Source organism: Cryptosporidium sp. chipmunk genotype I, assembly GCF_004936735.1.
Source record: "Cryptosporidium sp. chipmunk genotype I strain 37763 chromosome Unknown contig_14, whole genome shotgun sequence".
NCBI classification, from domain to species: Eukaryota; Apicomplexa; class Conoidasida; order Eucoccidiorida; family Cryptosporidiidae; genus Cryptosporidium; species Cryptosporidium sp. chipmunk genotype I.
This window is the reverse complement of record NW_027125584.1, coordinates 61742-78395: the sequence shown is the minus strand read 5'-3', so window position 1 is coordinate 78395 and position 16654 is coordinate 61742. Positions and strand designations below refer to the sequence as shown.

At 33.7% G+C, this 16654-nt stretch overlaps 6 protein-coding genes across 6 annotated transcripts; 2 read left to right on the top strand and 4 right to left on the bottom strand.

The window, feature by feature from the left end:
- Window positions 1-441: 441 nt before the first annotated feature.
- ELE39_000760 (kinase domain-containing) lies at window positions 442-2253 on the top strand (the record flags this gene model as incomplete). The annotated part of the gene is made up of 1 exon (XM_067343800.1): window positions 442-2253. The coding sequence occupies one exon, from the start codon at window positions 442-444 to the stop codon at window positions 2251-2253; it is 1812 nt and encodes a 603-aa protein (XP_067202519.1).
- Window positions 2254-2388: 135 nt separating this feature from the next.
- ELE39_000749 (disulfide isomerase plus ER retention motif) lies at window positions 2389-4368 on the bottom strand (the record flags this gene model as incomplete). Its single annotated transcript, XM_067343789.1, has 1 exon — window positions 2389-4368. The coding sequence occupies one exon, from the start codon at window positions 4366-4368 to the stop codon at window positions 2389-2391; it is 1980 nt and encodes a 659-aa protein (XP_067202508.1).
- A 906-nt stretch (window positions 4369-5274) lies between these two features.
- ELE39_000738 (leucine rich repeats) lies at window positions 5275-9480 on the bottom strand (the record flags this gene model as incomplete). Its single annotated transcript, XM_067343778.1, has 1 exon — window positions 5275-9480. The coding sequence occupies one exon, from the start codon at window positions 9478-9480 to the stop codon at window positions 5275-5277; it is 4206 nt and encodes a 1401-aa protein (XP_067202497.1).
- Window positions 9481-10340: 860 nt separating this feature from the next.
- Window positions 10341-10988, bottom strand: ELE39_000727 (uncharacterized protein; the record flags this gene model as incomplete). The annotated part of the gene is made up of 1 exon (XM_067343767.1): window positions 10341-10988. One exon carries the CDS (start codon window positions 10986-10988, stop codon window positions 10341-10343), a length of 648 nt encoding a protein of 215 aa, XP_067202486.1.
- Window positions 10989-12011: 1023 nt separating this feature from the next.
- ELE39_000716 (uncharacterized protein) lies at window positions 12012-13496 on the bottom strand (the record flags this gene model as incomplete). Its single annotated transcript, XM_067343756.1, has 1 exon — window positions 12012-13496. One exon carries the CDS (start codon window positions 13494-13496, stop codon window positions 12012-12014), a length of 1485 nt encoding a protein of 494 aa, XP_067202475.1.
- Window positions 13497-14207: 711 nt separating this feature from the next.
- Window positions 14208-16550, top strand: ELE39_000705 (dual specificity phosphatase; the record flags this gene model as incomplete). The annotated part of the gene is made up of 1 exon (XM_067343745.1): window positions 14208-16550. One exon carries the CDS (start codon window positions 14208-14210, stop codon window positions 16548-16550), a length of 2343 nt encoding a protein of 780 aa, XP_067202464.1.
- Between the last annotated feature and the right edge of the window lie 104 nt (window positions 16551-16654).

Below are 16654 nucleotides of genomic sequence, written 5' to 3'. Positions count from 1 at the left end.
TTCAGAAAAAAAAATTCAATTATATTTAAATATGTAAATGAAGACATATACAATATAGGAATTTTATTTATAAAGAAGAAAATAATGAGATTTTGAGAGTACTAGGGAAAAGGAAAGCATAAAAGACTGCTCAATTCTCTCACAAGAGAAGTAAAATATTTTGAGTTTGTCTTTTATTCAAGTATTAAAGAGTTTACATGTTGAAGTCATAACTTGCAGAGAGAATTAAACAGTTGAGAAAATAAGAAAACTAAGTATTGAAATATATATATATATATGAATTCGTTTATTTAATAATTAACCAATATTTTTCTAATTGATTTACTTACAATTTAAGAAAAACTTAATACTTGGTTTAAAAAAAAAAAAAAGACTAAAGAGTCTGGTTTGACAAAGTAGGAGGGATGTGTTAGTATTTCAAGCTAGTGGAGAAGAAAGCTAATGGTTTCAATTTTTAATAATTTAGAAAACATTTATTTCCTATTTCAGGTCTCTCCAATTGTACAAATCCACACTCTGAGAGCAAATGTGAGATATAGAATAGGCCCAGAAGATGGAATCACAGACGTTGATATCTCATATCCAGATCCACCAGCTTGCATAACAACAAGTTTTGATCTGTGGATTAAGAATGAGGATCGTGAATTTAGATTAACAAGGAAAGGAGATAACAACCAAACAGAGTCATGTAAATACTTTTACAAAGATTGTGTTACAGGATCCTACTTACCAATTCCACTATTTCCAGACATAATTGTAGTTTCTTCCGGTACGAAATTAAGGGTGATGACATCTCAACCAAATGAATGTAATATTGCATTTGTGTTGAAAACCCAGGATGTTTCTGATTTGATTGGGTCAAAAATCATGTTCAACACTGAAATCCAAGCTTATAAGGTCAATTCCAAGGAAAATTCTCACAAAATGTTAATAGATGGGATATCTAATTCAACAATTCAGTATATAGATACAAATGAAAAAAAGGTTAAAGGAGATATGGGAAAAAGCTATTTGGTTTTTACTGAAGCTTCACTCGGGAAAGGAGGTAACGGAGAAGTATTTTTAGGCTTGAATAGAGAAACTTTTGAATTTGTTGCTGTTAAATCAGAAATGTCGGGCTCTCTTTCTAGAGAAGCGGACTATTTGGAAAAATGTAAAAGTGATTATGTTGTAAGAAAATTAGATTGGTTTCAAAATAGAACTGACAATAGAGAGTATTTGATTATGGAACTATTTCATGGAGGAACAATACGCCAGCTTTTAAGATTCAAATACAAAAATGGTCTTCCAATCAGTTCTGTGAGGAATCTAATGTATACTTTATTGGTTGGAATAAGTCAAATGCATTCTAAAGGAGTTGTTCATAGAGATTTAAAGACAGCAAATCTGATGCTAACTGATGTCGTACGCGATATTAATACATGCAACTTTCAAATGAAAATATGTGATTTGGGAAACTCTGGAATTTCTATTGGAGGAAGGTTAAAAGGTCATTGTTGTACTTGTTTTGCTACAGCCCCTGAGGTATATTTAAATAATGACTATGATGAGAAGGTTGATATATGGTCTATTGGAACTATTTTATATGAATTGGTTACAGGCCAGAGGTTGATTGAATGTAATCATCAAATCCACTGCAATGCAAATGAAAAGATACTTAGATTTGATTTTTCAAGTGTTGAAAAAAAAATCAAAGAGCATGTTTCAGTTCATTATACTTTTGGAGATATTAATTGGCTTGAAGATGTAATTGATTTGCTAAGAATGTTATTAGAAAAAAGTCCTTCGAGAAGAATTTCTGCTCAAGAATCTTTGTCTCATCATTTTTTTACTAATTACCAACCAACAACTCTAGATAATTCTTGGAAATGTACAACAAAATTGCAATTAATTAAAATCCTTGATGAAAATATTCCAGTTCAGCATGAGTCAGAAGAAGTAAATACTTATCTTCCAAGTTGTAAATGTTGTTCAAATCAAATTAATATTAATCAACATTTTAATTATAATATGTGTTCAACTTCAAGAATATCATCAAGTTGTTTCCCAAGTTTGAACACATTCTATACGTATTGTACTTGGAAAAATCCAATTTTAGCACCTTCCTTTAATAAATCTCAGATCAGTAGTGAGAAAATTAATAAGCAACCAGTAAGAAACTCAATAATTCATAGAGGTCAAATTCTAAATAATAATGGTGGTAATAATAATATAATATACAATGAACAGAATATGAATACCCAAAATAGATAGATGAATATGTTGAAACTATTTTTATTGGAAAAAATAATTAAATTCAAAAATTTTAAAAAAAATTATTATATAAATTAGATTTTACTAATGGAAAGCATAATTAAACAAGTAATTAAAACTTTAGAGTTTTTGGAATTATAATTCATGAGAAAATGCCATATCAAGATCATCATCTTCAAAAGCTAGCTCAGGATTTAAATAATGAAGATGGTCAAATTTAAAACTTGCATTCTTAGAGATCCATTCTATCATGTTTGCAACGGATCTATCACCATTATACAAAATTGGTTCAGTCTTCATTCCTGATTTAAATAGTAAAATTGAGGGGTATCCTAAAATTTGAATATTCTCAACCTCGTTCTGAGATCCATCAATCTTCGCAATCTTGAGCTTATCATTAATACCACGAAGTCTCTGAGCAAGTACATTATAATCTGGTTCCAATTTTCTGCAGTGACCACACCAAGGAGCATAAAAAACTATCAATACATCCAAATTTGATTCTATAACTTCTTTTTTGAATGTTTTTGAGACTACTATGCGAACCGGTCCATCATTATCTTCTTCAGATGGAGGTTCTTCACTTTTAAAATATGGGTTCAATCTTCCTGATGCAAAATCTTGAATAAAACGTTCAAGATTCAAATCTTTAAGTAAGTCTGAACCAGAAAACTGACACCTATAAACTAGTGGAGCTTGAGGACGTTTCATTGGAGGCATATTTGGTAAAGTTGGAGCAATCATCTTTCCTTCATCAAAACTTGGGAATTTTATTATAGAAATACAAGGAAGTGAGCATTCATCTTGTATTAAAACTTGAGCAATTCTTCTTTCATGAGCAAGATTGGTTCCTGATTTAATAAAGAGGATTTCACCTCTGAATTGGCTTGCTATTTTTCTATATCTCTCCATTATTAACTTTAAATTTGGTACTTCATTGTTAACGAAGAGGAAAGAAATTGTTTTTTCACTTAAAAATAACTTTTGAGCAATTAAAGGATTAAATTCAGTAATTAATGGATATTGGTACTTTAAAATTTGTTTCTCCAAGCTCTCAAAGTTATTGAAATCTACTTTATCAATCAATATCAATCCATGCTTATCATTTAACTTCTTTTTTTCGAAATCATATAATTCATTTGAATCATCATCCCAAGGTGTGAAAATTGCTAAAGTATTTTCTTTTATTAAATTACTATGATTCACATTCTTTGATTTATCCTTATCTTTTGATGAGTAACTTTTTATAAAATTCAAAACTTCGGTATTATTAATTAAAGTGTGAGCAAAGAAGATATTATGATACTTATGACTGAGTTTCGTATAGGAAGAAGAAACTGGAGACATTGTAACACTTTCATCCTCTTTTTTTTCATGATCAATTATTGCTACTACTTTCATAGAATTACCATCTGTATTTATGAAGACTTCAAGAACGCTCAAATCAGAAATAAAAATATCCCTATTAAATTCGCTATTCACAAAGTTGATAATAGAAACAGAATTTGGAAGTCCAGAATAATATTGGCTTTGACCTTCAGAGTATATTTTGATTGTTGGAAATCTCATTACTTGTTCCAATAACGCTACTTTACGGTGTTCATTACAATCAATCTTTCCAAAATTTATTTTCTTACCTTTAAATATATTCGCAACTTTTTCAAATTCAGGCATAATTCCTCGACAATATACACACCATGGTACATAAAATAATACAACTGAATCCATTTTTGTCAATTCTGAGAGATCTTCCAGTCCCAATTGTTTTACCAAAGACTCACTATTGGCTACTGGATTAAAATTTGATAGATTATTTCCAAACTTTGGACCAGGAGTTGTTAATTGAAATCCAGTATTGTTATCATTACTTTTATTATTTTTAATGATGGTATTTGTGATCATTAATGTGCTAAGAGCTGCTGTTGTTGTTTTCGTAGTAAAATTAGTAGTGGAAGGAATATCATTGGTTGAATTGCTTACCAAAAGTGTTTTGGTACTATTACTAACATTCGTTCCAAAACTATTTGAGTTTGTGAGACGAAGCTCTTCTCCAAAACCAAAGCTTATTCCAGTAAGTATTAGGTAAGCTGTATGCAACAAAAGAATATAATTCATTTTATCTTTGTTTTATAATAATACCAGTGACTATTCAATTTCCAGCTAATACAATAAGCTGTTGTTGGCTTTTAGTTTCTTCCCTTCCTTTTTTCCCCTTTCCTATCAAATTTTTCTGTCACTATAACAATTATATAGATCACTATGTTTAATTCCTTTTGTAATTACTTGTAATTTTCAATGCTTGGAATTCTTGTTTATATTTTAGCAATATTGGAACTCCTCTATTGTCCTTTCTATTTTCTATTAGTGCTATTGATTTTTTTGATTTGTGGTTACCTTCTATAAAAAGAATAATAATAGAGTTTTTTATCAATTTCACTTATTCTTGAAAATACTGTTCTATACATACGACCTGGAACCAATTCCTTAACTTAGCTCCTCCAAATAATCAATTAATTATTGCACCTACATCATTTTACTCATAAAAAATGCCCGCCCATTTCTAGAGTAATTGGCGGGAAATTTTGCATGCCAAACCTGCATGCACTGCCCCTCAGGTTCAAAAAATAGATCCCGGGGAGGAAGGGGATGATCTCTGGAGAAAAATAGAAGTGGAGGGAAATATCTAAAAAAAAAAGAGAAATGTGTAAACTTTGAAAAGTAAAGATCATTATAAAAAGTAGTGAAAGCGGGAAAGTAAGTGGGAAACTTGTAATTTTGTTTTCTTCCCTTCCTACTTTTTCTCACCATACTTTTTTTTTATTTCTGTTAAAACTATAATCAAAAAAACGTTATTATATAAACTACATTCTTTTAATTGTATCTAGATAGTAACTGTAGCTAATAACAAAATAGGGAAGAGTTTCCTACTCTTTCCTCGATTTACATTACGATCTTCTTATTTCACCCCTTTTTCTTCTCTCTCCTCCATTTCTTCGCTAGTAAACATCATCTCACAGGATATTACTGGGTGAACAATCCGGAATTAGCGTAACTCAAATCAGAATTAGATGTAATACTTCTCCTACTAATGCCTCTTGATTTTTTCTTTTTATATTCTGAAAAGTGCATATCATCTTCTTTTTGATTAACTCCAGACTTGTTGAGATAGTGAGAACTTATATCCTCCATTATTATACGAATTGGACTAAATCTCCTTCTAAAAGCATCAATCCTCTCAATAGGATTTCCTCCCAAAAACACCTTTGAGAGATTTAAACAACAAGGCTGAAGAGCAAGCAACAATGTCTCAATTTCAGGTTGGGTATTTCCATTTGAACACCAGCTTAAAGTCTCTAAAGTCTTATTCTTCAAACTCAAATTATCCAAAATAGTATCCAAAGAGTCAATACATCTACCATTAATCTTGTTCCTTGAAAGATTTAAATGTTCAATACCTGTTGAAAATAGTATATGTTTAAAGAACACTGAAAACTCACGCTTTGTCTTATTTGGACCCAAATTATTAAAGTCTAACAGAAGTTTCTTGCAATTACATCCTTTCACTACCTCTAATATTAAAGGTAAAGAACGAGCTGTTAAGTTGTTCATCCCCAAATCAAGCTTCCCCAAAGATTTCACCTGAGTCAGTAAGGGAAAAATCGCATGAAAGCCTTCATCTCCCATATAACATCCCCTGAAAATCATCTCTTTCGGGTCCTTCCTGGACAAAGCAACATTAATACAATGGGAAAATAAAGTCTCATGAAACATTAATCCTCCCATATCAAAAGAATTTGAATTATTAGACTTCAAAAAAGCATTCGAAATAAAGGTTATCACTTTTTTTGCTGGAATTAAAGAACTTTTGAAACAATAATCAATATATTGAGCTTTCCAAATCTGACATTTTATTGATCTCCACAATAATAAACGATTCCTTCTTAAACTAAATTTCATTGTGGTCTTTGGAACATCTGACAAAGTCAATGGAAGTATTCCTTTTATGAAAGGATTCTCCGATACCACTAAAATTGTATTCTGACCAGAAATCTGACAATTATTCAAAGCTGGAATCAAATTCATCACATCAATATTATTAATATTTTTCTTATCATATCTTGTAATTATGTCAATATCTGTATCTGCATTAACTCCAAATTGAGTTTGTTCTGATATTGGAATATCATACACAAAACTCCTATTACTATTATTCCTCAAGTTACTTTCTTTGTATCCTAATCCCATATTTGAAGTTTTTTGAAATAACAATTCATTCCCATTCGAATTACTTATATTACTATAGTTAGAACGATAAATCAATGAATTCTCATAATTTGAAACATATTTTTTAACGTAATCCAACTGCTTAAGAGAACTCTTATTCAAAATAAGATGAGACAAACTTACTCCAGTTACAGAAAAGGTATAATTCCCAGGAATCTCGGTACATGGCTCAATTGGAGAAATCTCAGTATCAGGAGTAAAGTATATTCCACCTTTAACTCTCAATTTTACTTCGATACTGCTACAACAAGCTAAGATCTTCTCCTTAATCCCAACAGGATCCCGAGCCATCCAAATAACTATTCCATGTTCTCCAAGCTCATGAATCTCAACTCTATTTTTGAATTTTGAGTCTTTTGTTATCAAAGTCGATAAAGTAGAGAAGAGATTGTTCATTGACTTGAAGAGATTCTTTGTCATCATTAAGTTCGTTGGTTCCCATGGAGCAATATGAATTGTCTCACATATTTGTCTGTAGTCCTCTTCATTTTCACTTGAAAGATCTTCCAATTCCTCTGAGTCTTCGTCTCTAATAGAACTTTCATCATCTTCATATTCATCATTTATACTATCCATACCAACTTTATTCTTCACAGTCTTCTGAGAGTTTTTAATCTTTTTGAGGATATAGTTTTGCTGAATTCCCATCTTACTGGCATCTGGAGAATTCATATGGTTATAAGTACTTTGTTGATTGATTCCGATGTTAGATAATCCAATATTCTTAATTCCTGATATATTTAACTTTTTATTGTCCTTTTGAATTTTGTTTGCTTCTCCCAGAGTTACTCTTCCAGATAATTGAGTCTTACCCAATGTTTCTGTTTTTTCAGTATCTTTAAAGATCTCACTCAACCTGGAGAGCTCTCTCTTATCCATATTTTCAATCTTTGATTCAACAATTCTATTCAAATTTGATGTAAAGTTTCGGAGAGTAGATTTATTTTCTTGGGAATTGACAAGCATTTCAACTCCCTTTTTTCTTTCATTGGTTTGTTTCTCCATATCTGTTCTCCACTCGTTTGACATTGAAATCACATCCTCCTTATACAAAGGTTCTCCCTCATTGACTTCTGTATTCTTGACCTTTCGTATGATTCCTTTGTTGGAATTGTCATTTGGGAATTCGTACCTACTCCAAAGTGCTGACTCATATAGTTCACAATCAGGAATACACTTAATAGTAGATACATCATTTCTGACTGGCTCTAACTTTGGATTTTCATTAGAATTGGAGTTAACCTGAGAAGTAGATACTCCAAATATTTTAGCTCCAATCTTAGATAGAGATCCGGAGACTAAATTGGTATTTCCAAAGCCAAGTTTTAACCTTGGAGTTAAAACAAGTTTGTTATTTCCTTGCTGAAATTTGGAGTTAGTTCCTATCCTTGTTTGCTGATCCCTTTCTATAGGAGAAAGCTGTGGTGGTGAGACATCAAAAGGCTCATCAACATTGTATATAGAATTATAGTTGAGTTCATTCAAAATGAACTTTCTGATGTTATTTATGGATTCAATGGAAGATATTGAGATTGATCCATAACTGCTCTTTGCTATATCATTGGAAATTTCGTCCCAGAAACCTTTTTGAATTTTTCTGATCAAATCAGCCGTAACCTCATATGGAATATCGAGGAACTCTTTTTGCCAAATTACACGAGGATCTTGTACAATGGATGGAAGACCTTTGGGAAAGTTCTCAGCCAAAGGAGGAGTGTACTGTTTCTTATGGATATTAAGAAGTAGATCACTTGAATTCAAGACCGAAGTAGCATCCAGATAGTCAGTTATCAATGAGACATGATTCCTATTTCTATCAGGATGTATTCTGAAAGTGTTTTCGAAGAGTACCTCGTCGAAACAGGGATAGAGAGTTGTATTTTCAATAAGGCGATCCATGATAGCTTCGTGTGATATATTCTTTTGGTCTAAGAGATTTCCATACATATTGAACTCTTTTTCGTCGTTTTTGGAAGAGTTTTCTGCATTTTCTTCCCACCCAATGTAACGTCTCAGTTCTCTGAACTCCTTACCAATCTGCTTTGAAGTATTATCAGTTCCCAAGGAAATTATTTGATCTCCAATATTGTCTAAACAAACCTTGCCGGTTAGTTTGAAGCCTAGGTGCTTTTCAAAATTGGTATTAAAGGCTCGTAACTTCATCAGGTCGTTTTGGTAGTTTTTCTCTTTGTCCCTGTCAATTTCATCCTCGAACAAGATTTTCCCCTTTAAATTAGTCATATTTGAAGGTCTCATTTCACAAACCATCTTGTTCTCTGGCATATTATTATGGTGGAATTTCTGGTTGAAGGGATCAACTACATTCAAAAGCTTCATTTCTAAGCTTCCCTCTTTTTCTAGAATTTCCTTCTCCACCTCTTTTGATGCTTCTTGGGACATTGATAAGACACTCCTAACTGGCAACTTAATGTTCCCAAAGTCGGCCATGTTTACCAGCTCTGCTGGCTTTACCCCAAAGTCATCATATATTAATTTCTCCTGGTAATTAAATCCAATAATCTGCTTTTCTCTTTCCTGTTGAGAAAGCTTTGTGATCTGAGACAAAGGCTCGTCTTTCCAAACCTCCTTCGCAGTTGCAGAGTTCCCAATGTTAATATCTCGAAGCTTTTCTCCTGTTGCTGCAAGCATGATTGAATCTTTAACTGGGCCAAGCTCGTTTTCTAGCTGCCTAATGATTCCCGGACTGTTCATCAGAGCCCTCTGATTAGAGAAAGAAGAGGGAATTGTGGTTGCATTGTCACTTTCCTTGTTCTTTCTCCATATTAAGCTTGGGTTCATCGGACTCCATTCTGCACCACTTGAATACGAGAATGCTTTCATCCCAAGTTTCAGAGATGAGTCCATTCCAATACTCTTCGACGCATAGTTCCTGTCCTGTTTCACACTTTTTGAAGCCTTGTTATTCTTTGACTCATTCTTCATTAGTCCCAGAATTTGTTTCTTGTACTTTTCCTTCGGAGACTCTGTTACCAAATCCAACTCTAAGTTTAGAAATATTTAATAGTTATTTGTTCTGAAATATAAAAATTTGTGGCAAATCCATCTTTCTTGACTTACCTGCAGGATCTTCCAGATTTGACAATACTGCAAATGATTCATACGCATTTTTAGTACCGAAAACCCTGTTGTTCTTGGCCTTAGGGCCATTATCATTAGTCTTAATTAACTTTTGAACTTCAGAGTCATTCTCCAAAAGGGAATAATTTAGAGATTCTAAAATTTCACATTTTTCAATTCAATTATTTCTGTGAGTGTCGTCACGCATGAATGGCAGCAAATTTGCAAACAATTTCGCATGCATGCAATTTCCCCACACTGCGTTGTTGACTGGGAATACTCAGTCTGAGCCTGGCCTAGCAAAACTTACGTCTTATTTTTGAAATCTCCTTCGAATATTCGGATAACTTTGACATTTTAACAAATCCCTTTCAAAAATACCTCAAATACACACTCTTCCCATTTTAATTGGATTTTTTGACTCAATTTCTAAATAAATGTCAAAGTGGAATTGGCGCCATTCACCCGCAGTTTAATTAATGCAGCCAGGGGGGAAATTATTTTGCATGGGTAAATTGAGTATTTCGTTTGAAAATGAAGAGAAAAGAAATGATGTTTAGGAAAGAAAATAAGGGAAGATAGCTTTCTAATTAGCGATATATGGCTTGATAGACATATAATAGCTGGTAAAATTCCTGGCATTTTGCCTTGAAACTAATAATATACACGTAATATAGGAATAATTTCATTTACAAGCAAAAAAAAAATCAAAATACAGACTTTATTTATTTCTTCTTCTTTTCGTTAGTTTTTTCATATAAGTCCACAATGAGCTTGCTTGCAATTTCAAAAATTTGGTCAGTATTTATGTAACCGTCGAGTGTGAACAGTTTTCCAACATATATGGTTTTGGAAACTTTGTGGTTTTGATTCTGAAGCAAGAACTCGATATCATTTGAAGCACGATTTAGTTTTGGTGTGAAGTAGCATGCCTCTTTATCATAGTTCCACAAATTCTTTAAGGAAAATCCACCTTTCTCTTGGAGGCTTTTGGGAACGGTATAAGAGTTCGTGAAGCCTGAAAACGGTGAGTTTGCGTCAACTAGCAATGTTCCAAGCATAGAGAAAAAGAATCCTACAACACAAAAAAGAATCAACCACTGGTCTTTTGGAAATTTGAATACTACTGCTCCAAATACTCCGAAAACAGTTGCGATCAACATTAAGATGTTTTTCCTGTGATATATTTGAATCTGTTCTTCCAGACCTGAGAGAGAGATGATAGAAGAAATCACATTCGAAATGGATTTGACCAAGTCCATTTCATTATAAATGTTTGAAACCTTGAAAAGCTCGTACTCATCGTATAATTCCTTTTTGATTTTTTCCTTTTCTGACTTGTTTATAATTTTCTCCAGTGCTTGAATACTCATCTTTCCTTCTAAACTTGGGGGTTTTAAGCCTAAATTCTAGGTTCAATCTTCTCCAAACAACTCTCAGTAAATTCCTAAAAATAATAATATTTCTCACTATTTTCCGTGAATTGTTTGCCCTGTTACCTCAAATAGCTATTTCAGTATTATTTAACATTGCAATTCATTATTCTTTCTAAATAAACTATGGAGCCCGCCCAAAGCACATACAAAAAATTAGTAAATTTTCAGAAATGTCATCAGAAATGAATTTTGAAAGAAAATAAATGGAGAGATGAAAACAAGACAGGAAATCCCCACAATAAGATAAGCAAAGTGTGAACAGGTTGAACTATCTAAAATAATAAATCATTTTGCCAAAATTCTATCTTCACATTTATTTCAAGTTTAATTACAATTTTTTTTAATGGAGAGACATGGGGGCTTTACACAAATTGTTTAAAAGGCGGGATTTTATACGAGTAAATTTGCATGCAACAATTCAGCTTAGGACTGAGAAGTAAATTGGGGTAAATTTGTGGATTTGGAGAAGAGAGAAAGTTAGATCAAGGAAAATTAAGGAACTTAAAATATTTTAAAGATTTGGAAAGGTCTGAAAAATGTTGTTGAACTCTGAAGACACATTTATTAGTTATTTGTACCCAAAGGTGGAAAGCTGGAGGAGAATAAAGTCGGACTTGTTCAAATATTACAATAAAGAGTGGTTCAAAATAGACAGATTTGTGAATCCTTTTGGACAAAAGGCGAAAAACAACGACATAAAGAGAAGGGAATTGGACTTAGTGTAAAAAGTGGAGTCGATGGGTTTTCAGTCCTTTCACTGCGGAAGTGTGTCGTGGTAAAGGATTTGAAGGACATCTTCATCCATGGAATTGCATACAAACAAGATTAGTTATATGAAAGTAGCTGTGAAAACTTAACAAGAGGTAAAGAAGGTCAGAGTGGACGTAAGTAAGAGTATGAATATTTATGTCTTCTGCCATTCTATACGTTACTATAAACGTATTTAAGTAAAACTACAGGCTAATTAATTATGATTGAGTATCTAAGGGAGCTTTTAGAAATGTTCTTAAGCTCGTTGATTAATTTGTCTTTGTCGGATGAAAACTGATACAAAGTTTTTAGGTTCTTAAAGTTAGTAGCAAAAAGCTGCTGGGAATTGAAGAAGAAGTTGTTTTGGTTGTAGATCTGGTTCTCAAGAATGGATACGGAGTTAGGAAGTTTGCTTGAATAGAATGATGCAACAGAAAGATTGTTGAAGGAAGTACTACATGGAAGCAGGTATTCCTTGTTATAGTTAATGGCAAGCTCCTTGTACAAGGCAGCTGAAGTATTAAAATTGAGTGAGGCAGTGACCGGGTCATCCTGGGCCATGTTTAATAGTCCAAGAGTGAATCTATAGTGAGCAATATTTACATTTGTGTTGTGCTTTGGGTGCTGAAGACGCTCCTCGATGGTATTTAGAGTCGAGTGAACCAGAGCAAAATTCCCGTATTGTAGGGAAATTCGGGCGATCAAAGAATACAAAGAGATATCATCTGGGAAATGTTTCTGCATTGACTCATTCAACAGTTTTATTGCCTCATTATAGTAGTCTCTGAGAGTTAGAGCTTCAACGAGGATAAAGAGAGCAACTTTGTATTTAAGAAGCCATTTCTTTGTGACTTGTATGTCACAATCTTCGAATAAGCCAAAAATGTAATCAATCTCATCAATTATCATGTATAGCTCATCAATTGCCTGGTCAAAGAATATAAAGTAGTCCTCAATCTTGATATTCTCACTCAGCTCTTTGCCATTCCTATTTTCAGGCAGAAATACTGAGGCATTTGGAATGTGATAGGTCTTGTACATTGCTAACTTCCAGAAGATTACTTGGATCCTAAAAAAGTAGTAGATATCAATTAGCTTTAGAAAATGCTTGCGTATTCTTAATTCGTGCTTAACGATACTTTTGTTTTCTTGAATCACATTTCGAATAGAGAAACAGTTGCACCATGAAATAAAGTGTAAACTAACGTTATCTTCAACCTCTGATTGGTGATTCTTGTCAAATTCACCAATCTTCGGGCTGAAGCAAACTCTCTCAAAAGTTTTTATTAACTGGATTACCCCAAAAACATCGTTCTTACAAATATAGCAGTGGATTATATAGCTAAGAATGACAATCCCAGAAATATCATATAAGTAAAAGTCTGGAGAATCTTTAATCTCCTTGTTTACGTATTTATAACTTATTTTGTCAGGAATTAGGTTCTCCAACCAACTCTCAACTATGCATCCATTATAGTAATATTCAAGCAGCAATTCAAGGCTCTCGTTATACTCTCTATTTGCTAGCAAGTCTTTCAACTTTTGGACCTGCTCCAAGCTCAGCTTTTCTCTGACTTTATGACTCAAAGGTTGCTCACCATCATTTTGGTTGCTGGATGACAATATTTTCAACTGCTGACCTTTATCCAAGCTTACTTTACTTTTCAATTCTTGGGCGATCGCCTCCACCTTCATCAGTCCCGGGTTTCTTGAGCCTCAAATTCAATCACAAAAAATCACAGAAATCATTAAAGAAAGAAAAAATTCACCTTTGCTTTCCATAACCCAGTCTCTGATATACATAGACTTTTCCTAGTTTTCCCACAATTACTTTTAATTATTTCTGGCATTCAACCAACATTACCGCCAAAACTCAATAATTAAAATACATGAAAAATTTATTTCTCACATTGAGAAAGCAGTCTCGTAAAATCGTAAACATGCTTTCCCGCCAAAGTTAGAATATAGGATTTAATAATTTCTGGATAAAAGTGAAAAAGAATAGGTCTAGGGAGGGAGTAGAAAGGAATTTTGCAAAATCAGAGAAAGTTAGAAAAAATCAAGTGAGGGTAAAAGGATTGTTTCCGAGGTGTTTTTTTTTGGTCCAAGGTTTTTTTTTTCAGGGGGAAAAACCCAAAGGAAAGGAGGGGAGGAGAGAGAGGAAGGGAAGGTTTAAGACAAAGCAAGGTTTTATAGGGCTTGACGAAGCGATAAGATTGGATATAATTTTGGATTCCTTTCTGGAGTTGTGATGCTACAGGGGGATTCTCTGTAGGGGCTTTGAGAAGAGAATTTAATGAAAATAAGGGGAGAGATTAGGGGGGAGGGGATTTAAGGCATAGAAGCACGGAACAGAGTTAATAATTAATTTAAGGCTTATTTGGAATTAGTGGGGGAGAAGTTAATATGTTAACGAATGAACGTTTGGATGTAATTAGAAGGTATAGAACAGTTTGTAGTGAGATTATTGAAAGTAGATTGTATCTTGGAGGATATCAGGTAGCTTGTGATTGGAAGAAGTTGGAGGAAAACAAAATAACACATATAATTAATGTCTCAGGAGATACTTGTATGAATATATTTCAGGATAAGCTAGAGTACAAGACTTATTATGTTTTGGATACTCCTCAGGAAAGTATTGAGGGAGTGCTTTATGATAGTATTGAATGGATTGATGCAAAGTTTAGAGAAAGTAATGAAAATAGGATATATGTACATTGCCAGGAGGGAGTTTCCAGATCTTCTAGTATAGTAATAGGTTATTTAATGTGGAAAGATAACAAAAGCTTTAATGATGCTTCAGAATATGTGAGAGAACGAAGGAATACTTCAAGTCCAAACATTGGATTTACTTATCAGCTTTTACTATTTCAGAAGGCTTTAAACCCGTCAAAATTGAGCATTCCGACTAGGGGGGAAGACGAGGAGGAAAATGGGGGAAATAGAGACGAACTTTCCTCAATAAGCCATCTAGGAAAGAAACATTGGGTTACTTCTTCGAAGATTTACTATATATCCAATCATGGGATTCCAGTATCCTTAATTAATTGGAAAGGGGACGGAAATCACAGCTTTAGTTTAAATTCGAATAAGATTTACCTACTAAGACAGAGCCTTCTAGAAGCAAAAGATTCTATTCGTCGTGAGAAGCTTTGGATCTGGATTGGGAGCCAGGTTAAGGAAGGGGTTAGGGAGTCGATTCTGGGGGTTTTGAGGTTCTGCAGACAAATTCTCAAGATTGAAATCGGCCACTACTCGTCTTTGGAGCTGGAAAACTTGGAAATCAGAGCAGACTTGATAATTGGAGCGCTAGGAGGTGACAGAAACTCAGCCTCTGAATATGTCACAAATATCCTCTCTTCCACCATAATTCTTGAGTACTTCCACGAATTCTCAGAGAGCGGGGAATTCATGCAAATCTTGGCGCCTACCAACATGCATTTATGCAATTCCTCTGACGTAATGAAAAGGTCATTTTCCTCACCATCGATAAAAAGTATTTCAAAAAGTGCGATTCCACTAAGTTTTGAGGATAAGAATGATGAGATGGATAATGACGATGAGTTAGGTGAGGACGAAAGAAATTACTACCCAGCCGAGAGACTGAGTTCAGGGTTAGGGTCAAGTTCAGAACTATCGTCCTTGATATCTTTTGATGAGTCTTTGCCATACTTTTCCTCTTTTCCGTCTTCAAATGGGTCCCCAGTTCCTTCAAGGAATTCCCCTGCAAATTTCAGAAGTCCGGACGCAGAATTTGCTACGGATGTGGGTCGGATTAATCAACATCATTTCTCCTTGGATTCCCAACAGATTAACTATTCAAGGGATCACCTTCTGGGTGAGGGAAGCGGAATGGTAGGGGGACATCCCTCGTGCTTTGGAAAGGTTGTGATACCTAAGTTGAATTTCGCCTTCAGTGGAGAGAAGTTTTTGGAGAATCAGTCTCAAAAACAGGAGTCCGAGTTAATGGACTTTAAGATCCATTCGTCTTATAAAAAGGAAGATCCTGCTTCAGCAAAAAAGAGTTATTCAATACACTTTTGCCAGGATGAGATCTTTTGTTTAAATAATAACAGCTACTCCAAAAGGAGTTCCATGTCTCAAGAAGGCCTTTCTATTAACGAGGATTGCTACAGCATTTTGGATGGAGGGGGAATGAAAGTTTTATTGTTTAGATTTCCAGACTACTTTGGGTCAGAGTCTCTTCGCTTCTTTGACTCAGAGGACCTTCTTCCTGCTTCTGTTTGTCCTCTCATAATCATAGGGGAAATCGCTTCTGAGGGAGAAAAAAACAAGAAGGAAGAGAAGAAAGAAAAGAAAGAGGAAAGAAAGAAAGATCAGGAGAGGATAGAGGAAAATAACGCTGAAGAACAAGGAAATATCTCACTTTCACCTTTAGACATGGATTCAATGAAAGCTGTGGTGGTTTATCTTTGGATCGGATCCAAGACTACGTACTTTAATCAAGCCAAAAAGATTTTGTCGGAGTACTTTCAAGGAAATGGAAATCATAATCACGTGGATGTGTCTTCGTTACTATTTATTCGTGAAGAAAGTAAAGGTTCTCAGAATTCTGAAATAACTGATTTTAATGAACAAATTAATAATCGTTTCGAGTTGGATATCACCCAACTTTTAATTCTACTAATTAGAAATAATTCAAAATTGAGTTTAAAAGACATAAAGTCGGTCTACTTTGAATTTGAGGGAGAAGAATCCAACAGTTTTTGGAACTATTTCTACCAATAAAACTACTCGGTACAATACAACACACATCTTTGTACAATGAAAACTTGAGTAGAACACAAATTTTAATTTTAACATATTCTTAGATATTAGATAAATATTTATTG